Source organism: Cygnus atratus, chromosome 5 (genome assembly GCF_013377495.2).
Source record: "Cygnus atratus isolate AKBS03 ecotype Queensland, Australia chromosome 5, CAtr_DNAZoo_HiC_assembly, whole genome shotgun sequence".
Lineage (NCBI taxonomy): Eukaryota > Metazoa > Chordata > Aves > Anseriformes > Anatidae > Cygnus > Cygnus atratus.
The window spans coordinates 6,901,280-6,926,640 of NC_066366.1; the positions used below are offsets into that span (position 1 = coordinate 6,901,280).

The window sequence follows — 25,361 nt, forward strand, 5'->3', positions numbered from 1 at the left end:
ACATTTTAAGTAACTAAAATACAGATTGAAAATAAATTTCCCAGAACAGGGTCCTCTCGTTATTTGTTTTGTTATTGTTTTATTCTGCGACAGTGCCTTGGAGCCACAGCGCTGGCTCCAACCCCAGCAACAGGTGCTGTATAAATGTAGAAAAAGGTCGTCCTTGCTTCAAAAAGAGAGAAAATATTTCTGTGGCATGCAGAGGAAGCAGATACCAGGAGGGCTGTTGTTTCCCTCAAAGTAGCTCCTGAGCAAGACCTCAGTAGCAGAGTGAACTTGCACAATGAACGCATTCTTCCCTGAGAAGATCCTCTAGCTCAGAAATGTTTGTGCAATGCTCCTGAGCTAAAATCTGTGCTGGGAGCGTCAGCATGTGCTTTGAGCGCTTTTGGGCTCAAACACATCGACTTAATAGAACTAAGAACTCTCCTCCCATAATATCCTAGATTTTGATGTTCATCTTACAAAGCACACATCCTCCTTTTCACATGTGGAGGTAGGAACTGAGCTCTGTGTGACTATGGTCATACAATAAGTCACTGGAAGAGCTGGGACTAGGACCTACTGCCTTGTAACCTAGTCACCTCTGCCTTGTTCACAGAAGGGTGGGGATGAAATGAGTTGTCTTCAGACTGCCAAAAATGTCAGCAGACATCCAGAGATCTCCAAACCTAAAGTGTCTCCAACGCCTTCTCATGAGTCCAGGGCCTCTTCCCCTCTGCACAGCTGCCAAAACCTCTAGCTTCCCTTCACTGACAGATTCACCAGTGCAGCTGTGTATTTTCAATGAGTAGCACAAGGAAAATTTGGGGGTGGAATATAATTAAATTTTTAAAACCCACAGGAAAGTTTCTGGTTTGTACCAGTTAGTCACTGAAGTTCAATTAAAGCTTTATTTCTGGAGAAGTTACCTGATGTTACCGCAGATGATACAGAGGTGGTAACCAGTAAGTTAATGTTGAACCAGTAAGAAAACTAAGAGGACGCTCATGGAAGGATTTGTGTCAGAAGCTGGTTAGGTCTCAAGAACCTCTGGTTGGTTACTATTGCTGTGCAGAGAGCCATGGCAGTGTTCCCTTCCAGGAAGCACAGCAATAATCATCCTTCATTGTAAGTGACAGCTACTGATCTGATAGACACTACAATTCATTCAGGAGTGGACAGTACCATAACAGAGCTCGTGTCAGGACTTGGCACATGGGAAAAAATGAAAGCAGAGAATAAAACTGAGTATCTCTTTGTAAGGTGATGTATTCTAGAGTGGCCTGTGCACTTTTATATCATCAGTTTTTGACAGAGCAAAGAATTGATATATAGCTCACAAATACGTCTGTCTGGAGTGGTTTCTGTCAGTGGGGCTTTTTTTTTCCTGGCCTTCTTTTGAGTATGTCACAGGACAACTTTTTATGGGGTCCTTTATAGGAAACGAAAGAGAATCGGTTTACATCCTGCTTAGAAAAAATGACCTCAAACAACTTCTTCAAAGTTCATCACGTTTCCCTAAGCACAAGTAAAAGCCCAGATAGTTAAATCGATCCCAACTAATTCAACATTTAGTAAACTCTATTCTTAGTCACACGTTCTACTGTTCCCAAGCAGAATAAAAGGTTGGTTTATAGGGGATGACAGTGCAGATGAAAAGAAACACTAAATATCCTCCTTTGGAAGGATATAAGCTCTTCTCTGGAGCATTTAGAAAAACTTGATGTTGCTGCACTTCTAGATTGATGTCATTATGCATCTTTTCCTTCCCCCCTCAGTGCTCTCAGTTCAGTTCAGCTGGCTGAGATAGATCACATCTTCTCCCGGCACAACCCTCTACAAGTGACTGGAAGCAGGACCTGAAAAGCCAGCAAATAAAGGTTTTGCAAGCCCAATATGTGTGAATAATTCCTTTTTCTAGTTTTCTTGGCTGAACTGAAAAACTGAGAAACAAATTGTTCTGGGACAGTGTAACAAATGAATCCTGGCTTCCTGGATTTGAATCCTTGCCACTGAGATCTTTGCCCACTCTTCTAACCCCTGCTCCCTATGTCTCCTGTGATTCCCTCCCCTCCCACTACCCTCCCTTGCCTTCCTGCTCCCCAGGTAAGGGCTGGGCAATGGCAGCACACATTGTAGTCAGTCCTGAGTTGCGACTGGCCAGGATGGAGCCAAACAATACAAATAGCTGCTGTGCTCACACTGCACTGCTTCATTCGGTGGAGGCACTAGTTTAAGTCGCTTTGTTTCTGTTGGGCTGCCAATTTTCCTGAAGCTTGTGTGCACTTAGCATTGCTGGTGATGTCACGTCTCTGCAGAGTTTCTCTGAGACAGATCTGAGGTTGAGAATTTATCTGAGACAGATGGACTGGCAATGCGATCACAAAATTCATGTTCCCTAATGCAACTTGCCTTCAAATGCTTTGCTTGAACGAAGATAAAATATTTTTGTTTTGCTTTCCAAGACTGGTTAACTGCTTGTGTAAAACTAAACAAATAGGTATGTGAAATGATACTTTCAATGTTTTAGTACTTTTCTGACAGTTTATGCCTATTTTGTTTTTTAAAAGTAGCAGTGGATTTATTTCTTTGCCAAGCATGGCAAAGCTAGTCCTGCCTAGTTTATATTGACTTCACAGAATTTTTGTGATCATGTTGCTATTCCTTTGATATCTCTCTCCTTGCCGTCCACATTTGACACACAGCCCAAATGTTCTGTCTTGGTGGAAGAAATATGTATCTTTGAGATTTTGTTGACTTCTTAAAAGTTTATAGTATAAGTCCAAAAGCATTTTTCTCCTCACCTTAGCATGATTTCAGGTGTACAGCTGTAAGGTAGCTTTAATTTTAATACAAAACATCAAAAATCGCAAGAGAAATGGCTAAGTACACATAGAGCATTAATAAAACATAACCTTTTGAAATGATAAGTCATAGTGTGCCATTTCCTTAAACAAAGATCATGATTCAGTTCGGGCTTTTTTCTTGACAGATAGACATGAACTCCAGGATGGAGTCTTCTGGCATGTATTGCCCTGTCATAGTTAATAATAAAGGCATTTTGTTTTCTTCTTTGTGAGCATAGCAGCCATCAACATTAATAGGTTGTGCATCCTCATCAGAAGAAGGCACAACTCTTAAATGCATAAATATCTCATTCACTAGATCCAGTTTCTCTGAAATTCATCTTCCGTTTCCTAACTCTTCCTAAAATTATTACTAGCATTTTGTAGTGCATTGTAAAAGATGATGTGATCTTGGTGTGCAGAGACATGATGTGATTAGGGTTTCTTTTCTGACCAACGGGCTTATTACTATTACTATACTGTTTTCTAGAAAACACAGCAATAAAAAGGTAACTACAGGAGGCCAACAATACTATCCTAATCTGTCTAGCTTTAGAGTAAGAAGAGTTGTACAATCTATAAAAGTGATGCAACTGTCAAAAGTGATCAGTAACTCTGAGAATAAATGTGTGGAAATTCAGGCCACTGTTTCTTAGTACCATCTGTTAAGTTGTAAAGAATTGATATTTTCTAATAATCAGTTTTCTTCTGCTGCCATTCTTTATTTGTACTGCTGAAGCACCCAGGAACCCTGGTGACAGACAGTACCATACTGTCCTAAGCACTGTCTAAACACAGAACAGAGATGAGATTCCTGCTTTTAAGGATTATGAATTCCCATAAAGTGAAATTAGTGCTTTGAAGAACATCAGTAATGACATTATCAGCTATTAATCTGTTCAGTAAATTACATGTCTTCTTTTCATGTCTTCATTTCCACATCTCATTCAGAAACATTTTCCTCCTGCGTATAACTATTATTTTTTGTCCTTCTGTAATTTATTTAATGCATTGTGTGAAATATACTAAGAGAAGCTTTACTTGCATTGAACTCTGTGATCACTCCATGCTACAGGTGAGCTTTAGTGCATTATTCTTTGCAACATGGGAGTTTGAGAGATGATTAAGACAGGGAAGAAATGCTCATTAAACTTCAGGAAAAAATATAAATGCCTCAGAACATGGGAGAGAGCGAGAAACAGGTAGATTAATAAGCATTCAAATCCAGCCTTGGTGGTATTACAAGTGTCGTTATCACACTGCTGGCTGCTTGATGTCTGGTAAAAATTGTTCACAGGGTAGATCTTGTTCACAGGAATAGCCAAACTTGATGCTAATAGCCAAATTCGTTGCCATGGCTATGCAGAACAAACATCTGTGCCCCCTGGACAGGAATCAGGCATAACACAAAGGTAGCTAATTTACTGCTCTGAATAGAAATAGGTTGAATAGAAAGCTTTGGTCAGCAAGGATACTAACCCGGTTCCAGTCATTAAGCATCCCTATATAGAGAAGTGCTGTTATGGCTGTTAAAGCACATGCACAGTTACGTGTGTACTTTCTTGATTACAGATATCAAGCTCATTTGAGCTTTCTGTTCAGAAATTTGGCAAAGAAGAGACAATGTTGTTTGCAATGGAAATGAAATTAATCATTTCTATGCATCCTTTGTCCGCCTTTGTGAATGCATAGAGGGTGTCTGTTTTGGGAAAATGTGCGGCATTTTTATCTACCTGTTCAGCTCTGCCAGTGGTGGTGAAATTCCAGAATGAAAACACCAGAGAGAGTTTCAGTGTGGCACTGTCTTGTCCAGCTGAGGAAAGGCTAAACACTCATCTGCTTGTTGCCACTGTGCTGCTAATCATAAATGGAGCTGGTGATACAAGTTTGATGGGTGTGCCACAGCGCTGGGCAAGCTGGGCTGCTACTTCTAAAGGAAGGAGAGTGGGAGGTAAAAGAAACACCAGAACACATATGGAAAGCCAGGGCAACTGACGAGAGGCAGGTGAGCTGGCCAGTGAGCTCACTGGGAAGGGCAGAGGACCACTGTCCTTTAGGGAGGTTGTCTTCTCCCAGCTATAGTGACAGTCCCTGCATCTCCAGTTCCTCCACTGGCTGCAAGAGCAACTCTGGTAGGCACAAAGGAAAGGGAGGAACTGGGATAATTTTGATGTTTTGGTTAGGCTACTTGCCTTGGCAACATCCTTTTGGGCCTGTGCCTAGAAGGAGCTGTACACAGCCGTTGGTGCTCACAGCAGTTAAGCAGATAGCAAAAAGCTGTGCACCCAGTTCACAAGTGCAAAACCGACTCTATCACCTGGCAGTGGTGTACGTTCTGTCTGCAAACTACACAAAATACATTCTTAATGAACTTTTTCAGTTACAAAGGCCATTTAAATGACATATGACTTTCAAAACAAAGTATTCAACAGGGCCTATATATCTCTCCCCACTCCTATGTTTGCTTTTCTTGCTTTGGCATGTGACATTAATGTCTGTCATTGCACATCTGAACCTTTGTCGCTTCCTCACGGGGAACACAGATCAGAGTGTTTAAGCTTTGTAATTTGGCATTGCTGGCATTTTTTGTTCATCACAAGCGTTTTCAATGATACTAATGATATTTAGCAAGTTGTGGAGGAAAAATCAAGGATAGAATCCAAAATAGCCTTGGTAATCTGAATTGCTCTCTGAATGAACTCTGAGAAGTTTAAATTAAGATACAGCATCCAGTCTTTCCGTTTGTACTAGAAGTGAGACCGTTTGCAGGTATCATTTGAGAGAAATATAATGTCAAAACAAGTTTTTGGTTTTGTTCAGAGAGGGTATGACTATTGATAAAAAATGTGTTCTATTTGTTTCCAATTTATTGAGGTATATTCATTTCCAAGACCAAAACTGCTGTCTTTTTATTTTTACGGTCTTTGTTTGAACTAAGATCCACATTCATTGTTACTGAGCTTTAATAATCTAAGGGTCACTTGAAGGGCTTTTGTTTGAGAGACCTTTCAAGCCAAGCCAAGGCAGCAGTTTAGAGAATGTTTCTTGTTTGTAGACAAAAATATATTAAAACAACCAAGGGAGCTATTACTCTTCCACATAATTATTTTTAATGTCTCATTGGACATGTATGAAATGCCTTTCAGTTCCTGTGGGAGAATTACTTTTTTGTTTTTACTTTTTGCAGCATGGCTTTTGTTAAAGTTCTATGCTGCTTTTCCATTGAGCAACGTTCGCCCCAAAAGACTTTATAAACAGGAACAGTATCTCTAGGAATATGCTTCCAATATAACCCACAAGGTACTTAAAGATTTGTCAGTTGTCCCAGGGCCCGATACCTTGCATACCTACTGCCACCTATTTTTTTCTGGACATAATCAGGAAAGAACGTGATCCTGGTTCACGGTGGGATCAGCCGTAGAACAGCTGAGAGTCCAGGACCACATTAGGTGAGACAGAGCCAGAAGCCATCCCGGCTGCTGTTCAAGGTAGGGGAAAGGGGAGAAGGGCTAAGACTCCCTTCAGTGCGGTTCCTCTGGTAAATGCATGCCAGGTAATCAAAGCACCTTTGTGTCCTTGGCATGAAAATTATCTGCAAATGTGCTGTTGTGTAGCGTTTTCCAGTTACCTAGGAAAGACTGAAAAGGAATGCATCCTTCTCTTTTATTACAAGAACAAACTGAGGGGAGGAGAACAAATACAGAAATTGGACAAACAGGGAAAGAATAGCACTAGGGAAAGTCAGGAACCCTCCTGTAGGAACATGTTTCTAATACAAATATTTGGGCTTTGCTTGGGACATGCATGTTATGTGCCACTTTGCTGCATGGAGGTGCAGGTTAGCAGCTAGGTGCAGGTGCTTCACTTAGACATTTCCTTCCTACTGAGTGTTCACAATCCTTTAAATCTGCTGGTTGCCTGAGATGCCCTTTCCATTTTGAAAGATGCCCAGATACTTCTTGCTCAGGAGTTCCCTCAGGTCACACAGCAGTTGTCTTGACTCTGTGGCCATCTTGCTTCTCCCAGGCACGGTGGAAGTTTCACTGACCCCAAATGGACCATGCTGTTAGAGCGCTTCTTGCACACGCTTTGGGCAAGGCCCCAGAAGGCTTGAGGGCTCACTCTAAACCTGAAACCTGATATGGGTTAAAAAAGAAGTTATGGTTTATCTGTGCGTGTTGCACACAAGTCATTTAACATGTTGCAGTGCATGTAGCAGAACCAGGAATCTGTCTCCTATCTCTTTCATCAGGGCTGATGTGTCTTCTGTCAATTTACCTGTCTCTTCTGCTGTGAAGGGAAAATCAGACCATGAGTTTGGGGAGTGATAATGTAGCTCTGTCAGTTTGGGTACCTTTCACAAACATACACCACTATCAGTGTCTTGTCATAAAGCTGATAAAGCTTAGCAAAAATGGGAGAATATATAAAAGGTATCTAGATAACTGGCCTTCCTGACTGGACTTAAACCCAGTTTCAAATATATAGTGCTCCCAGGTTTTGATGAGATAAATTACCATGTTCACCATCGTCAGATGACTAAACTTGAAGTCTTTCAACCTCTGAGTTTATGAAATAGTAGATTATGTAGGTAAAGTATAATTTGTAGTATGATCTGGTTTGTAGAATGACCTTGCCTTATTCGTGGATAAGAACCACACATTTCTGGCAGTGAAAGGCTGTGGAAGCCTTTGCTTCAAAGTAACATGATAATAGAAGCAAAATTCTGTAATTGCCTAACACTGTGATTTGTATGTTCTGATGCTTTATGCATGAGTTGCTCAAAAATAAGTGATTTAATTGGGCAAAAAGTTGTCTTTACACGAACTTCACTATCTTGGAACTTGTGTCTCAAGAATCTGTTACAAGATTATAAGGATAATATGCAGTATCTTACTGCTGGCACAGTGAGAGGAAGCTTATAAAATATTTTGTATGTAAAGATTGCTACAAATATGTGCTTAACGACACATTCCTTGAGACAGGGACCATAAAGCAGATCAGGGAATTTTTTGAAGACTCCATTAGTTGATGGCTGCCTGTGAAGTTGATCTTGCAATGTCACCCAAAGTTCCTTATCCTGATTTGACAATTTTATGGCTTTGGTTTCTCACGCAGTTATTCAAGGTGTTTTAGTCATTGGTTGGGTTTCTTTGCAGCCTTACATTTAGAGATTGCCAAATACAGTTATTTGCAGAATATTTCGTTCAACATGGAGTGCCTCTATTCTGGAGAGATGCTGTTGGATAGAGCTCAGAGGAGGACAGCAGGAAAAATGAAAAGGACTAAATACATGCAGCCTGAATAAGCAATAGGAAAAGCTGGGATGAAAGGACATAGTGGTCTATATGGGACTGAAATATGTAAGCATGAGAGAGAGAAGAATTATGTCGCGTTTGGCAGGAGGATGTAATGAGTAATAGATGGAATGATGAAGGGGAAATAAAATTGGCTGAATGAAGAAAAGCTTCCTGACCACGAGATCTTGTTTGATTACTGAAGTTTCCCAGGGGACTTCTGTGATTTGGGAAAAGTTATACAAGACTATTCAAAGCCTTGCAGTACTTCACAAAGCATAGCTCTGTAGTCACCTAATAACTTGGCATCCAGGACAGGACAGTGCTTCCCATCTTTTAACTGTGTTTGAGGTTCTTTGGATTCCTTGCATTTGATGGGCAGTTCTCATCCCTTGTGTACTGGCTGGCCTATGGCTTCTCTTTTGGTTAAGATTACTAACTAATATTACGGTTCATGAAGAAAACCTACCTCCTGTGAACTTGTGCATGCAGATGTGTGTACTGTGGCTGTGGGAATGATCCTGTTCTTTTGATGCAAAGTGCAGGAGACGACAAGGTTAGATTCAGCTGTCTGAAGGGACATGATCTCTGGAGATGCATTAGGTGGCAATTGCATATGCCCTTGTGTATGTACTGATAAATCTGGACCTAAACCTAAGCCTTCACAATACCTGGGTGGATATTATTGATAGATGGTGTTGGAGTGGAGCATGTTGGAAGTATGAAATATTCTGAAACCGTTATTTGACTGGAGAGTTGTTTATGTTTAAACAGAGACTAATATTACAAGTAAAATTATTCAAGAACTTACACAACTTACACAAGAGCTTCCACTCCCTGATGAAGAATATGTAGCTATTAAAGGGTGTTCATGTCACCCATACATAGAATTATTTCAGTACAGATCTGGTGTCTTGGATAAGGTTGGCTCCAACAGTTCCTCTGAGAGGAGTTTATTTGATGAAAAATTAAGCGTGTTTTTAGCTGATATCCAACCAATTTGCTGAACTTATTTTGACTTCTGCCCAGAGGTTTTTGGAGTAACTTGATAACTGAGAATCCATTTTGATTTGAACTCTGAAGAGGCAAGCATGTAAAACAAAAGAAACCCAGAGGTAGTGAAGACCACATGGCTTCCATGAATTGGGAAGCTCAGTTCATTGAGTTAGAAAAACGGGCTGACAGACTGTTTTCCTGGTACATCTCTTCTGGTTGGCCTTTCACTATCCTCCTTGTATTCTAACAGCTGCTCAAAGCAGTAGAACACATTTCCTCAAATAAATGTACGTAGAGATTGCAAAGGATGCTGCTGCTCAGGGTGAAGCAATGAGAGAAATATTGCTAAGAACTCGGTTTTGAAACTTTACACAATCTAACATCTGCTCTGCTCCCAAGAGCTAAGTGGTTGGAAATGTGGAAGCCCTGAGTTTTGAAACAAATCACACAAAAATGTTATGTTTTCATGTAAGTTAATACACTAATAAATCAAAAAAAATCTTATTATAGGTATACTCCTTTGAATTATCTTCTTATTTGAAAGTAATATGTATTATCTCATGGGGGCATGATTAACTCTGTATCAATAGGTGCATAACTTGTGCATTCTGAGATATATCTAATGTCTACCAAAGAAAAAATGAATAAATCATTTAGATCTGGAACAGTGATCACAATGGAAGTTTCATTTGCAAAGGATTTATGGAGACTTGAAGTCAGTATTATGTTTTGAATAAATGCACCATTAACTAGTATCAGATTTCCATAGGCTTTATCTTGTTTTTTTTCTAAGCAACTGCTCATAAACTTTTTAAGTATCTTGATTAGCTTGATGGTGCTACTTCCAAATCTGTCCATACAGCTATTAAACTAAGACAGTGCAATCTATAGAAAGGAATCACACTCATTTAGCTGTTCCTTTCACTGATTCATTTAAAAATCATAAATAACAAGTTAACAGGGTTTCTTTGTGCCTTATTTTGTTTCTTTCTTTTCAACTAACATGTTAAATATTTCAAGAGAGGTTTAAATATTTCAAGAGTATTTCAAGCAGGTCTTAATTCCGATTTGTAATTCATCGAACGCTGTTATGGTGTAATAGGAAGGAAAAACAAGGAAGTCGTAGATATGAGCAATTTAAGAGTCTGTGACTCGATGGCTATGGCACTCTTGGTGATTTTAGTTCCTGTGTCATAACAGTACTCAGGTGAATTTAGGAGAATCAAAAATCCATAAATCTGAAGGGAAAGGAATCTCCCATGTTTCATAAAAAAAAGAAAATGGACTTCTAAAGCAAGTTCAGCACATGGGCTCCCTCCCTCCTCTCCTTGCGTCCTGCACCTCTCCCTGCAAGGTTCGTCTCTAACTGTCCCTGCGTCAGTCTCAGCATGAGTTTTGCAAGACCAGTCTGGGTCCCAGTCCGGGTCCCAGTCCGGGTCCCAGTGAGGTCAGCAGAGGCTGCTGCTGAATAATGAAGGTCACAAGCATGGAAATAGCCGAGTCCTGCAGTGACATGCAGATGAGGACCGTGCAGGCACCTGCACAGCCCAGTTGGGTTGTACTCAGTCCTGTGGGGAGCACCAGGCCTTCTGTCACTGCTTGCAGAAGATCTCTCCTGGACTGAGGCACTGGAGTCATGGAGTTGACCGTTCAGCCCTGCAGTCAGACCAGACACCACATGCAGCAGTATTACACACAAGGGAGGGAATGGCCGCAAAGCTTTGGTCTTAACAAAAAATACATTGAATGAGAAGCCTCGAAATAAAGGACTTGGAAAGTTCCTGTTTTGGTTGGAGCTACACTTCTCCTGCCTGTTGCTTCCAGCTGAGATTTTTTCCAGATAAGAAAAAAATGAGCTTATTTGCTTTTTGTGTGTATTGCTGCAATCCAGACATATCAGTACGTACAGTCCAGAGAGAGAAAAGAGAGGTGTACCATTATATATCTGCGGTTAAGTGAAGGACTGGGTATGCTCAGTTAGGAACGAAGCTAAAGGGCTGCGCCTTGGCTCCATGGCAAGCAGCTGTGAAGGAGCCGCCCTGACGGGGCTGGGAGCAGGGGCTCAGCGTGTTGCAGCTGCTCTCCAGCTCCAGCACGTACTGCCACCCCCCTTGCACATCGCATCGCTGGCGGATCGCACAGAGCTGTGCTGTGTAGTGCAGCAAGCGTACGAGTTTCTTTGCTTACTAAAGGTCTCAAGGCGCTCCGCAAATACTGCTAGAGGCCATGGTGTTCTGGTGAAATCGCCATCACCTCTTCTATTTCTCCAGAGGATGCAGAAAGCATTGACTAGAACCCAGGAGCCTTTGTTCCTCGTCTGCTTTAGGCATCAGGCACATTATCTTCACTGCTTCTCTTTTGCAGTCACTGGACATCCATAGGATGACACAGGATGACATCCAAAGAGGATATGCTTGGCTTTCCCCGCTGCATGGTGCAAGGTGTTACACCCTGATGGACTGAAGTCCTTAAGCCCTGATTTCAGCGGAACCACTCTTGCCCTAAAGCACACTCAGTCAGGTGCTTACGTACATGAATTCTTCTGAAGTCTGTAGGATTAGAACAAAATCCTGTGAAGAGGATTGAGATCCTCAGCTGAAGTAAAACAGAATAGCCTCACTGGAGCACCACTTGTTTTCCACTGAAGAGGGCCGTTTGAAAGGGTATCTCTGTGCAGGGGTGCTGCAAAAAACGGAGCTTTGCAAGAGGAAAGTGAGATTTGGACTTTGCTTTGCTATGGTGCAGTTGTTCAACAGTGATGTTGAAACATAAGAAACATAAAAGCATGCATGGTTAGTGGTTAGCAAAACATGTTCACGTGAAGTCTACTGGAGAAACTGGTAAGGAGCCATCGTGTTCTGCACCCGCTCTGTAACGCCCTGCAGGTGGGAGACCTGTGGCTGCTTGCGGTGTCAGCTACAAACAGCCCTCGCTCAGCCGTGAGCTCCAGAAAGGCTGCAGCGTGTGAGTGGGCACAGCAGGTTCACTTAGCTTGGCTCTTTCCCACCACTTTTGAATCTTTAAATGTCTGTTTTACATTTCAGGTGTGCACCTGTATTTAAAGCCGGTATTCCAGGAGGCTGAGAATTACTAGGATCTGTGCACATAGCAGCTATTGTTTCTGATTTTTCTTCTATATTACGACATTTAGAGTTAAGTAAGCCTTTATAGTGGGATCGGCATTCTACAACCAGGGAGAAATTAATTCCTTCGATCTCAGTCACCTTCATCTGTATAATGTGCTAAGTTTGGGAGTATTTTTTGTTTATTCCCTCCAAAAATAATAATTGTAATGCCTTCAGAACTATTAGAGATAATGCAAAGACCTGAGTGTATTATCTAGGGGCTTTTTTTTTTTCATTTTCTTTTTTAAGTACCCAGTACCTATAAGACTTCCATGTAGTAGCTTAATCGCTATTTAACAGCAGCTCCACGAGTACACCCCTTGGATATCCGCGACTTTTAAACCGTCTGAAAGGCGCCAGCGGTACCCGCCGTCCACGGACTTGTCCCGGCCGGAGCCTGGGCACGGGCAGCAGGCGCGGGGACCCTTGGCGGCCCCGTCCCTGCCGCGGGGCTCCCCCCTAGCGGCTCGCTCCCCGCTTCGGCTCCGCGGGAGCCTCGGGCCCCGCTCCCCGCCGCCGAGCCGAGCGCGGTGCCGGGGCGCTCCGCAGGTGCGGGGTCAGGCCCGGCCCGGCCCGGCTCGGCTCGGCTCGGCTCGGCTCATCAACTGCACGTGCTCGGGGCTCGCGGCCCGGCTGGGCGCTAATGCGGAACAAATTGAGACACATCCCCTCCGTAATTAGTTCCAGCGCTGCAAAGATTTACGGTAAAATAATGGCCTGAGCCCCGGCCACCCGCCGGCACCGGCTCTCCGCACGGCGGCACCGAGGACCCGGACCGGCGGCGGGGCCCGTAGCGGGACGCCCGCCCGCGGGGGGCGCTGCGAGACGGCTCCGGGCGGCGCGGGGGCGGCCCCTTCCCTGTCCTGCCCGGCCCGGCCTGGCCCCGCTCCGCTCCTTCCCTCCGCGCATCGGCAGAGCCGCCTTGCTGCCCCGCGGGGGGAGGCGAGCGGGGCCGGGCGGAGTGCCGCTGCCCCTCCGCCCCGCCGGGGGAGGCCGGCGGCTCCCGGCTCCCCTGGTGCCCGCAGCCCCCGGAGCTCCTGAGGGGCGCAGGATCGGGCCCGCGGTGCCGGGTTCCTGCCTCTCTCCCCCAGCCCCTCGGCGCTCCTGGAGATGGTCCGCAGCTTTGTTTCTGCTGCTCTTGGCACTTAAATAATCAAACTCTGATCGGCTCCCTGAGTGAAAGGAGACAGATCCCCCTGTGTGCCGAGAGCGGCTGGAACAGGATTGGAAGCGCTGGGGATTTATCTCTGTTTAAACCAGTCTCCTCCAGCTTCTTACCGCGAGGGGATCGTTTATGGAGGTCAGCAAAGCGCAGTGAGAATTCCCGGCCCGCTAACCGGTTAGCGTGGCAGGAAGCTGCTTCAGCGGGGCTCAGCTCCCAGCAGGTTCCCCAGCCCGGGTTTCCCGGGATCGAGTGGGGCTCTCCGCAGAATAATGCTCGCCCAAGAAATACCTGTTGTTTGCTTTCTTAGCGTTGGCCTTCGAGCACAGTCGAAGATGGACCGTTTGTCCGGAATTCCCATAGCTATGGAGTAGCGTGCCAAACAATTCACCCCAATTGCTGCCCGGCAGAGACTTGGATCGGGTCGAGTTCGAAGGGGAGAGGGCGCAAAGTCCCTGCCCTCCTGGGTCGGGAGCCGGCAGAGCAGCCGCTGCTGCCCCGCGCTGCCCTCTCCCCGCTCCGTGCTTCGGCTTTGGCACCGAGGCCGGGATGGGGACGGCCGGGTGTCCGGCCGCGGGGTGATTCAGAGGGAGACCGGGATCGGGGTCGGCGCCTCCGGGAGGACACGGGCGATGTCCCCCGGCCTGCCGGGGCGTCTCGGAGGGGACCGGCTGCCCCCGGGACCTGCCGCCGCCAGCGCTCCTGGCATGGGCCGCCGGTGAGTGGCTCCGGCTGGAAAAGTGCCCCTTCTCTGCAATGGAGCGGGAGGCGTTATCCCTCCCAGATGCGGGATGCAAGGAACTGGCTGCGGGAAGCGGCTCCGGCTGTTTGCCTAAAGCCTCCCGCCCGGCGCGGGGTAGGAGGGTCCGTGTTCCCTTCTCGGGCTGCTCCGCTCCGCTCCGCCGAGGCTGGCCCGGCGCATCTCCGGGGCGTGCTCGCCCGTTCCGTGCCGGGCCGCTCCGTGCCTCGGCAGGCTGCTGTGCCCCTGCGGGAGGCAGGTGCCGGTGTCCGGCGCTGTACCCGGCCGAGCTGGCGACCCCGAGCCCCCCGGCCGTGCCCTGCTTCCCCCGCTATCGCCTCGGGCTCTGCCGGGAGCCGCGGGGAGGGAGGATGCGCTGATGGCCAGGGGCGCTTTTTGTTTCAGCGCTTGGTTGTATCCGCTGGGGAATGAGAGAGAGGCGACGGTGTGGAAGGACTTCGGCTGCTCTTCTTTCTAGGTGGAAGAACGCAGTCCTAAGCGATCAAGAAAACGTTGTTCCTTCCCTTCCCGGGAGATTTAGCAAGCCAGGTTATTTCAAGAAAAGAGAAAAGCGCGCTAGCTAGAAAAATGTTCTGCTGCGGGAAGGACTTTCTGTTTGTGCTAAGTCTAGTTTTCACGTGAAATAAAATACTCTGCTTAGATTGACCAAAGCCTTGTATGTATGTATGTGTGTGTATATGTATGTACTTTGTCGATTTTAGAGCCGGCGGTTAACGGGATGCCGATTCTGCACCTTTCCCCGGTCCCCCGGGGGAGCCCTTGGGTGCGGGGCCAGGGGACCGGGGGCACGGGGAGGGCAGAACAGACACGGAGGCAGCAGGTCGAGCGAAGGGGAGCGCACTGCCCGCCCTACGTGTGGGGTGCAGCTACCGACCCCCTTCCGAGGTTGTTTTAGTTGTGTGTGTACTCGTAAAAAGCAGCGGAGCCTGTAAACTTAGACGATCTTTAATATTGGCACAGATAATCTCCAAATCTTTCGCTGTTATACTACAAGCGAATTCCTGTAACAACAAGGTTTATTAACACATCAAAACAGGTGATTTAAAAGCAATTTGTCTGAGGACGGTTTGTGAAAATTAAAACCGTTTCACCCATAACAAAACCCGACGGTTTTGGTTAAGAAGTTTAAAGAGAAAATGAAATTACACTTGGTTCCTCTAATAACGGGCCGTTTTAATTTATTCTGTTGCAGCATTTACCGTCTGAATTTTAAGACGTCGCTTCAAGGTCGGCGATGCTCTGTGACAACCTTTAGTGCCGCGGGGGAAAGGGAAGGTCGCGGCGTAAATTGCCACCGGGAAGACATCGGGGTCGATCCGTGCAGCGGCAGGTAAAGGCTCCCCGCCTCGGGGTTAAGCTTCAGCCTCCCCCTGGAGTCGCTGCAGGGACATTTGGGGTCCGGGGGTGGGGGCTGCGTGCCGCTGGCTGGGCGCTGGGCGATCCTCGTGCCCCGCAGCGGGCAGCGACGGGAGCGGCACGGCCCGGGGCGCGGTGCTGCCGCTCCTCCTCCGCACGCTCCGGTTTGCGAGCGCGCTGCATCGAAATGCAGCCCCGAGGAGCTGCCCCACGCGTGCTCGTAGGAGCTAATCCTTCCCCCAGCGCGGCTGATTATTAACTAGTGGTTTCGAAGGAAGGAGGAGGGCAGGATCCCTCGTCCCACGTTTGGTGAGAGCGGCTCCCGCGGGGGCGGCGGCGGGCTCGCGTCTGCCCCGGGTACCGGGACGCGCCCGGCCGCGGCGGGCACAGCGGCGTCCCGCGGGGGCTGCCTGCCTCGGCAGCCGCTCGGGGTGGGGGGAACGATCGTGGGCCCCCCGGCTGCCGGGGCCGTCCCAAAACCTGCCGTGCCGCCTGGGGGTTGATGGATAAGGTGCCGTCGGGGGCTCTCCCAGCACCGCGGCCGGGATGCGTGCTGTGGAGCTGCTGTCCAGGAGGCTGGGGAGCGAAGGGAGAGTCCGGATCTTCCCGGGAGCAGTGCCAGGTGAATCCCCCAAAAGCACGTTACTTATGGCGCTGCGACCCCCCCCCCCCACACACACACACACACCTGGCCAGCCGCTCCCTTCCCTCTCTCGCAGGGCAGCTTGGAGGGGCCAGGCCGGGGCCCCCCAGCCCGGGGCCGCTCAGCGAGCGGGAGCGGCGGAGCGTGTTGTGGAGCGGGGCCGGGCGGACAGCCCGCAGCAGCTCGGGGAGGCGCGGATTCCTCCCCCAGGGGGAGAGGCACCTGGAAAGACACTTTCCCCTCGCTGGGTCCGCCCGGCCCGGGCTGGGTCACTTCCCCTCGATCCTGCAAGGGCGGCGGCTTCTCCACGCGGTCCCCGGGGCCCGCGACCCCGCCGCCCTCGGGAGTCCCCCGGGCCACGAACAGAGCTGGCAGGGGAAGTCGTCCAGCACGTACTTACTGGCCACCTGGATCCCTCTAACAGTCTCGCCAAGTCTCCTAAAGCGAAGGGATGTTAGGGTGAGATTTAGTGGCGCTTGCACCAGAGGAAGGGTGGGAGTGATGTGTAGGGGAGATATATTCTCCCCCGGTAACCTCTCCCCCTCCGTCCCCAGCTCGCGCGGCCCCCTCCCCCCCGTGCCTGGCCTGGCTCGGTGCAGCAGAGCGGGCTGTGGGCAGCCCCTCGGCGGAGGTTGTGTGAATGGAGGATCGGCGTGGCTGACTCCTCCTCCCCGGCAAGCGCCTCTATTTGAGCTTTGCAAAGTTGAGGGCGAGCAGGCATCCGAGGTGAGGCGTGCGAGGCGGCTGTGCCCCCCCAGCACGCGCACGGACGGACGGACGGACGGACGGACGGACGGACACACAGCCGGGCGGACACACAGCCACGCACGCACGCCGACCGCCCTGCGCTGCGAGCCGGCGCGACCCCGGAGGCGATCCTGGAGAACAACCTCGCCCTGTCGCTGCTGCCGGCTCCCGCAGGGCTGGACCCGGGGAGCTGCGTCGCGGAGCAAACCTCCCCCAAAGGGCTGAGCTCGCCGGCCTGGTGCCTGCAGCCGGAGCCGGCCTCCGGCTTGGCAGGCAGGGGCCAGGTGTCCTGGAACAAGTGCGGCCCGGCGGGAGACTGGCTGCCCGGCGGCAGGCAGAAGGTCTGCGAGCAGATGGGGTCCGACGTCCGAGACCTCAACGCGCTGCTGCCCTCCGTGCCCTCCCTGCCGGGCAACAGCAACTGCACCATGCCGGTGAGCAGCGCGGCGCAGTGGGCTCCCGTCCTGGACTTCCCCCCGGGGGCCTCCTACGGCTCGCTGGGGCCGCACTCCTTCATCAAGCAGGAGCCGAGCTGGAACGGGTCGGACCCGCACGAGGAGCAGTACCTGAGCGCTTTCACCGTCCACTTCTCCGGCCAGTTCACGGGCACGGCCGGGGCTTGCCGCTACGGGCCCTTCGGCGCCCCGCCGCCCAGCCAGCCGCCCTCCAGCCAGGCTAGGATGTTCCCCAACGGGCCCTACCTGCCCAACTGCTTGGAGAGCCAGCAAGCCATCCGCAACCAGGGTAAGGGCAGCGCTGCCGGGCGCCCCGGCCTCGGGGGCCGTCCCCGGGGGCACTCGCGTAGCCTCGCTGGATGCAAACAGCGGGCCCGCGGCGGCCGGCCGGGGTCGGGCGAACCGGCCCTGCCCGCCACCTCCCCGCCCGGCACGGCGGCAGCCTCGCCCCGGGGAGCCGCGGGAGCCCCGATCCGCTTCCCCGCACGCCCTCGGCCGTTCGTCCGCCTCTTGCCGAATTGACCTCGGGAGCGCCGAACCCTCCCCAGGCCGGGCTGCGCACGCAGGGGCGGCTTTTGGTTTCTTTTCAGCATCTCGGCGGTCAGCTGTGCGGTGCCGCGCACCCCGCTCTGCCACCCTGCTGCCAAACTCGCGTGGGCTGCGGGGCCGGCTCGGGGCAGCCCCGCAGGAGGGACGGGGCTTATCGGCCACCGGCCCTTCCTTCTCCGTGCTGCTGGTGCTACCGCGCCGAGGGAGGCAGAGCCCGCAGAGCTTCGGGCCGTGGTTCCCGCTGCTCCCGCCGGCCCCAGAGCTGCGTGTCGTGGAGCTCCGGCCCCGCACTGCCCGGCCCGGGGCCGTGGGGCCGCCGCTGCCCCTTGGCTCGGGGACGGCCGGGAGGAAGCGGCGGGGCTGCGAGGCCCGGCCGCAGCGGTCGCTGCGGGCTCGGAGCCTCCGGCGTGGGGTCGCAGGGTCCTCTCCGGAGCGGGCCGGAGCCGAGGGGGATGGCCCCGGCGGGAGCCGGTCGCTTCGGGCTGTCCCCTTGCGCCCTGGCGGGCGGGGGGCGAGAGAGGAGGCCGAGGCCAGGTGGGAGCTCCGAGCAGCCCGGCGGGGGCGGCCCGGGGAGACGTCTGCATCGAAGGGGAAGCTCGGTCCCGCTGCCCCGGCCCTGCCGCCCCCGACCCCTGCCCCTGCCGTCGCCCAGCTGCGGGGCTGCAGCGTCGGAAAAGGCGGAGCGGAGCGGGGCGGCAGGGCCGCAGCCCGGCCGGCAGAGATGCGCTGCATCCCCGGGACCCGCAGGAGGCTCGGCCGCGCCGGGCGGGCGGCGAGTCCCGGGAGTGCCATGCGGCGGTGCCAGCAGGCCTGGAAGTCGCGCGGAGCATCTGTCTGGTTTTGGTTTAGAGATCCGAAAGGATTTCAGGTATCCGAGAGGGTATTTAATCGCCGCGCAGAAATAGTGACCAGGAGGGCGAGGGGATTAAAGCCGGCCCGTTTTTAACCACCGCGAAGGGAAGCGGAGCCTTTAACGCACAAGAGCACGGCGCCCGCGTTGGCGGCGGCCTTGCCCCGAGCAGGGCCGAGTGCGGGCAGCCCCCGCAGCCCCCAGCCCGCAGTCTCCTCGGGACAGCGGCAGGCTGCGGGCTCCCGGCTGCCGGCTCGAGCCAGCGAGCTGCGCCCTGCGGTTGCGCCCCGTTACGGGCGCGGCGGCCGCGCAGGTGCGTGTGCCTGCGGAGCCGTGCCGGCAGCAGTACCTGTCTGCAGAAGGAGCTGCTCGCACCTCCCGGCCCGGCTCCGGTGCTCCGGAGCCCTGCGAGAGCCCGGGGGAAGGCGCGTCCCGGGGAGCGGGCGCTGCGGGGCGGCTGCCTCTCTCCGCTCGCCGCGGGGCAGCGCCGGGGCTCGGCCACCGCTACTGCAGCGACATGCGGCCGGCTCCTTCGGAAAGAGGGAATTCGCCAAAGGGTGTATGCTTTTTTTTTTTTTTTCTTTCCCTTGGTTGTTTTTAATTTTTTTTTTTTTCGGGGATGGATGAAATGTTCTTGCTTTCGCTCTCCTCAAGGTTGAACTCTTGGTTTTCTAGCGGGTTCTTCCGACCGTGGGAAAGACGTTACCTTGGCTCTGCGATGACACTTCTGCCAAGTCTGGGGTGGGGTGTGGGGGTAGGGAGCCGAGGCTTTGAAACCTCTGCCCAATTTTCCTCTTCTCATTCGCCTGTCTCTTTCATCCAGCTGGGCTCCTCCAACAACTGGATTCCTCCAGCGGGCCCCGTTCTCCAACAGATGTACAACTTTCAATTATTTTCAGCACATTTTAATCAGGCCTGGCTCTGATAACGCCCTAATTAAAGAGACCTCGCTATCGGCAGCTCGGTTCAGAACTCAACTTTCTTATCACATTCCTGAAGCTTTGGGTCAGGCAACACCGGAAAATGCGGCCAAAACATCGTACTGCTCCGAGCTGAGTTTTGAAGGTCACCAAAAGTCTGCGTCGGGCCAAAAGTAGCGTAGAAAGTGTCAGTGTTTTCTGAAAGTTAAAAAAAAAAAAAAAAAAAAAAAAAAAGACAGAAGGAAAAGGGGAAAAGGGAGTTGAAGGTTGAGCCTCTACCCTGAGGGCTAAGGGAGGAGATAAGGAGCGAGAAACAGCTGTGGGATGGGAGTCCGTGAGGTACCGGCCTGTCAACGCTGCTCGCATCGCCGCGAAAGGCGCTCTGCTCTGCTCTGCTCCGCTCCTAGGGCAGGGGCATGGGTGGTAGCCTGGGCCGGGAGAGGGTGAGCCCGCTGCTGCCCCGGCCCCGGAGTGCTAGGGCCAGCTTAAAATCATCGGAAAGGTGAAGGTTACAAAGTCTTCAGGTTGTTTTTTTGTTGTTGTTGTTTGTTTTGGTTTGGTTTGGTTTGGTTTTCCCTCCCCATCGCCCCCTTCATTTCTCCTGCGCAATTCCGCAGGTTAATTAAACCCTGTAATGTCGCAGGATCTGTCTGCAGAGACAATAAAACGGAGAAGCCACAATCGGCTCCCTTTGCTGCCTCCCCACTTCGGTGTCTCGGCAAAGCCCCTGTGGTTAGCGATCTGCGGCGGGTACGGCGCCGAGCACCCCCGTAGCAGTTAGCACAGCCATGCCCCGGCCACCCGCCGCTCCCAGGCGGGGCTGCAGAGGATGCCCGTGCTGCAAGAAGTCGGCTGCGAGCGAGGAGCGTGCGAGCGAGCGAGCGCTCGTGGTTGGTTTGGGTTGTGTTCCCAGCCCGCGCTGGGCTTTTTGTTTTGGTTTGTTTTTTTGGAAGAGCGGCTCTCGGAGGAGCTCGGTTCTCGGGGTAAATGCTGACGAGCCGAGAAGCCTCTGAGATAATATTACTTTGTAATTACTTTTTTAGCTGAAGTTGTTTAGCCAGCTCCAAGTCATTAATGAAAGTTGGTGTCCAAGCACCTGATTTACGATTTCGTGTCGGCCCGGGGTCAGCAGAGGTGGTCTCTTTCCATCTGAATCTGCTCGGCGTAGGAAACAAAATAGGCTGTTTATTATTTTGGAGAGCAATTTTCGCTGAAAGGAGGAGTTTTATTTTTGCATGTAACATTCCGCCTCTTTATTGCAGACTCTTCAGAAAGCTGCTCTTAAAAAAAAGAGAGAGAGATTAAAGGGTAACTTCTAAATTGGAAACGGCAGAGGAGTACACAGAGCAGATGGGAATCTTCCTCTTTAATATGAGCAACAATTAACGAAAACATCCTTTTTATTACCGAAGCCGATCTGTTCTCTTTAAACACGAACGAGACTTCCGACTGTCCGCCCCTGGGAGCGGGCTGCCCGGCCCGCCTCTCCCGCGGGGCTGCCCCGCGCCCCCGGCTCCCACCGCGCCGCCCTGCGCCCGCAGCCCCCCGGTTGCGGTCCTGGGCGGGTTCTGGGGAGCGCGAAGGAAGGGCATAACCCTTGCCGCGGCTTTTCCCCCGCCGTGCCCAGCAGCACCGGGGCAGGAGCGGCGGGGCGGGGAGCTGGGGCAGCCCGCGGCGGCGCCTCTTGCTCGACGCCGGCGTGGAGCCGCCCTGCGGGAGGCTGGCGGCGGGCTCCAGGCCGGGCAGCCCGTGACCCCCCTAACCCCGCTGTGCTCTCTCCGGCAGGTTACAGCACCGTGGCTTTCGATGGGACTCCGAGCTACGGCCACACGCCGTCTCACCACGCTGCACAGTTTACAAACCACTCATTCAAACACGAGGACCCCATCAGCCAGCAGACCTCGCTAGGTAATTCCAGGCGCCGCTGCTGGGGCCCGGCTCAGAGCCTGGGCTGCCCCACTGCAGGACGCGGCCGGGGCTAACTCTCTCCCGCTTCCTCTGCAGGGGACCAGCAGTACTCGGTGCCTCCCCCGGTGTACGGCTGTCACACCCCCACGGACAGCTGCACGGGCAGTCAGGCCCTGCTCCTCCGGACCCCCTACAACAGGTACCGCCGCCAGCAGGGAGCTTTGCCTGCCTGCCTTCCCCTCGATTCGCGCGGGGTGCTCGGGCAGGGTCTCTCCCTGACGTGTCGTTCCAGCAGCTTTCTCTTTGCTGCGAGGAAACAAGTTCAGTTTTCCCTTTCTCTAAAAACAAAACAAAACAAAAACCCAACAAGATGCACACGTTAAAAAAGAAAAGGAAAGGAGAGGCTGTCCCTCCAGCCCGGCCCCGCCGAGCTTTCCGGGGCCGGGTCCCCGTTCCGGGGAGCCGCTCTTCCTCGGCAGGTGCCAGCCGCCCGACCGCAGCGGGCACACGCCTGGCGCAGGGCCCGCTGGCGCCCAGGATTTGGGATTTGCTCCGGTGCGCTCTTCCTACCGCCCGGGCCGAGAGGAGAGGCACGGGGCAGCCCGGCGGAGCCCTGCCCGGCGCCTGCCGCAGAGCATCCCGCGCTGCCCGAGGCCGTGCGGTGCCCGCGGCCCCTCCGCCCCCGTCCCGCGGCCTCTGCTCCGGTCCTCGGGGTGCAGCCTGCGCTCGGCGCGGCCGGACCACGTCTGGGGAAAGGTGGCGGCCTGCCCGGAACCGGGAGCCCCCGCTCCTGCTCCCCTCTATTGCCGGGAGGGCGCGGGAGCGCTCGCCGGTGGGCGGCAGCGAGGGTCGGGCGGGCAGCACGGGATGAGAGGCCGGAGGCTTCGGCACGCAGACCAGAAGCCCTCCCGGTGGCTCCCAGGGGTGGAGGGGACCGGCCTGCAGAGAGGTTGTTTTCTGAGAACGGGGCAATACAACTATGGGGTTTCCTTGCCGGGAGAAAGGTGTATCTGGAGCTTTGCTCTAAGCGCGATCTGGCCTTACAAACAGAAGGGCCCGTTGCAACAGCGGTTTCCCATTTTCTTCCCTCTGGCGTGGGGGCTGGGCGCGCCTCTCGCAGTTTTACAACGTGTTTAGTGAGCAGGGAAGTTCCCCAAAATTTATTCTTCAACTTTTTGTGAACTTGGAGCCAGTCCCGTATCTTCGAGTTGCTAAGTAACTCTAGCACACAAAACAATATGCCTCTGCGAAGGAAGCCGCGAGCGGCTCCTCTTAGAGGCCGGTCATATCATCTCTGATTAATCAACACTGGACGCGGGACAACAAAATTCTGTCACTTCCAGAAGCCACTTCTCTAATGAACATGAGTTGACGTCAAGGGAAGGAGGGAATGAGGTAATGAAGGAAGGAAAGAAGCCTATCCAGAGAGATTAGCCTGCGGAATAATTGGCGGGGAGAACTCCTGCACCGAAGTGGCAGAGATTGCTCGCCTCGCAGGGAAATCTATAAATATGATTTGTGGGGAGGCGTCGGGCGGGCAGCTCCGAGCCGCCGCTCCGGGAGCGGGCCGGGCCCCGCCGGGCCCCGCTCCGCGCCTTGGCACCGGCTCCCAGGGAGGCGAGGTGTAAAAGAAGGCCGCAGCTCCTCCCGAGAGCGGGACCCTCACGGGGAGCCAGCGCCAAGCCTCTCCCGGCCTCTCCTTCGTTTCCCCAGCGGGCAGCTTCGGTTCTGGCGAAGGGGTGTGGAAAGCCCGGCCCGGCGGGTACTTCTCCCGCTCATCCCCCGGAGCGGTCATTTTCGCACGTAGGGGAGCGAGCCCGATGCTGGGAGGCGCGATCCCAGTGGGATCCGTGCTTCCAGCCTTGCCTCCGCGCAGGAGGGCGTCAGGACGGGCACCGAGCGCGGCTGGGCACGGCACGGCACGGCCCCAACCCGCCTGCCGCGGGGCCCATCTCGTCCCGGCCTCGGCCTCCATCCGACTCTGCTCCCCGGCAGGTTTCCTGCTTGCCTCGGTAGGATGCGGATTAAGCCCGTAAACCTCCCTGGAGCTAATACTGATGTGCGTGGGGTGTGTAAATCGGCAGAACTTGCTCCAGGTGGAGGGAGAGCCCCTGCAGTACAAGGCCCGCTCCGGCAGCTCAGCCTGAACAGGTGGGGGAGCTCGGGGACCCTCGTCCCCACCTCCACGTGTTCTGGGGGGGAAGCCCGGGGAAAAGCGATTTTCCCACCGCACGACTGTTCTTCCTAGGAAGAGTTGTCAAGGAAAAGGGACGGCCGGTTACCCTGCGAGACATCAGCCACGTTCCCAGCGGCCTGAAAACCAGCCGCGCTCTTTCTGTCGAAAACCGATTTGGCGGAATCTCTGTACTTGTTTTTAAGGCCATGTTTATTCCGTGTCCCTTGGCGAAGCTCCGTTTTGCTTTCGCAGCCCAGGCGCGCTCTGCCCTCGCTTTACAGCCTTTACAGGCCGAGCCTGCAGTGCCCCCAGCGCGCCCCCCGCCAGGGGCGGCGGCCCCAAGGCACCGCCCGGAGCCGCTCTCGGCTTCCCCCTCCCTGGGCAAGGGGCCGCGGGCCTCGGGGCGCGCTGTCGGGTCCTGGTGTGCCGTCCCCGAAGGCAGGGCCTGCCGCTCCGCCTGGAGACCTTTCCCGCGTCTCCCGCACCAAGGCAAAACACGCAGGGAGGCGAGAGCTTGACGCGCTAGCCGAGAGATCGTAATTCTCGGGCTGGAAGCGAAAGCATCTCAGCAATCTCGCCCCGGCAGCTCTTGCTCGCCGCTTGCTGCGCAGCCCGCCCCGCTGCCAGGGAGCGCTGGGGCAGGAGCAGGGGCAGGGGCCGGGGCCGGGGCCGGCTGCAGGCGTACCCCGCTGGCCGGCGGGCCTCGGGTGGCCGGCGCTGGCCGGTGCGTCACGGCGAGGATGTGAACTTTTCTACCTCGCGCTGTTTAATGTAGTAAACATGCCCGATGCTGAAAATTTACTGTGAGTCACACTTACAAAGACTTTAAAAGTGGAGGAGTCTCGGTTCAGATTATAGCTCTTTCTGCGCAGAGGTCAAGAACTCGGTAATACTGCGATGCAGGCCAAAACAAACTCTATATGATCTACTACTGGTTTCCTTTTAAGTTCCCTTTTTGCTCAGCTTTGACTTCCTTTTATTCCACTCCAACTTACATTAATCCCCCTTGTAGAAACGTTCCCCCCCCCTTCCTCTCGTTTCTCTTTAAAAGCATCTCCGTAATGAAAATAAGTTATTTTTAGTGTCTTCTCTGCGGCCATTTGGAGGGCCGGCGGTTCAGATTGGAACCAACGCAGGCACATCCCCAGAGACCCCGCTTTCCTTCTCATAACTCAAGCCTCATTCAAAGCCGAGATGCTGAGCGGGGCTGTTAGCTCCGTGAGATCATCTTGTGGGGCTGTCAATACCAAACCGCGCAGATGGAGCTGCCCGTGTCCTGCTCTCCGTCACGCGTCAGACGCGAGACACCCGATCCTTTCTTCCTCGGTGCCCGGCGGCCCCCGGGCGACCCGCGGCCAACGCCGGGCTTCTGGGGGTGCGATCGCTCCGGGACAGCGGATCCTCACCCCGCCGGGCTGCGGTGGGAGCCGCGCCCCCCCGCCCCGACCCCTCTGCCCGCAGCGCGGGGCAGGGGCCACGTCCCGGGGCCACGACCCGGGGCCGCCCCAGCGGCAGGGCAGAGCGCGGTTCCGCTCGCCCTCTGCCCGCCTGGTTTGCGCGGAGCCCGACGCGGCTCCCTGCGGAGCGCC

General features: G+C 53.2%; 1 protein-coding gene across 7 annotated transcripts in view; it reads left to right on the forward strand.

The window, feature by feature from the left end:
- WT1 (WT1 transcription factor) overlaps positions 1–25,361 on the forward strand; it is an 87,262-nt gene that overhangs the window by 35,638 nt on the left and 26,263 nt on the right. For 5 of the 7 annotated variants that reach the window (XM_050710746.1, XM_050710747.1, XM_050710748.1 and 2 more), the window contains exons 1-3: positions 17,268–17,658; positions 21,474–21,596; positions 21,693–21,795. In XM_050710746.1, the coding sequence (XP_050566703.1) occupies positions 17,268–17,658; positions 21,474–21,596; positions 21,693–21,795 (617 nt within the window). Of the gene's footprint in view, positions 1–15,360; positions 15,499–17,267; positions 17,659–21,473; positions 21,597–21,692; positions 21,796–25,361 lie in introns of those variants that run through there. The other 2 variants (XM_035550144.2, XM_050710749.1) reach the window with 2 other exon arrangements.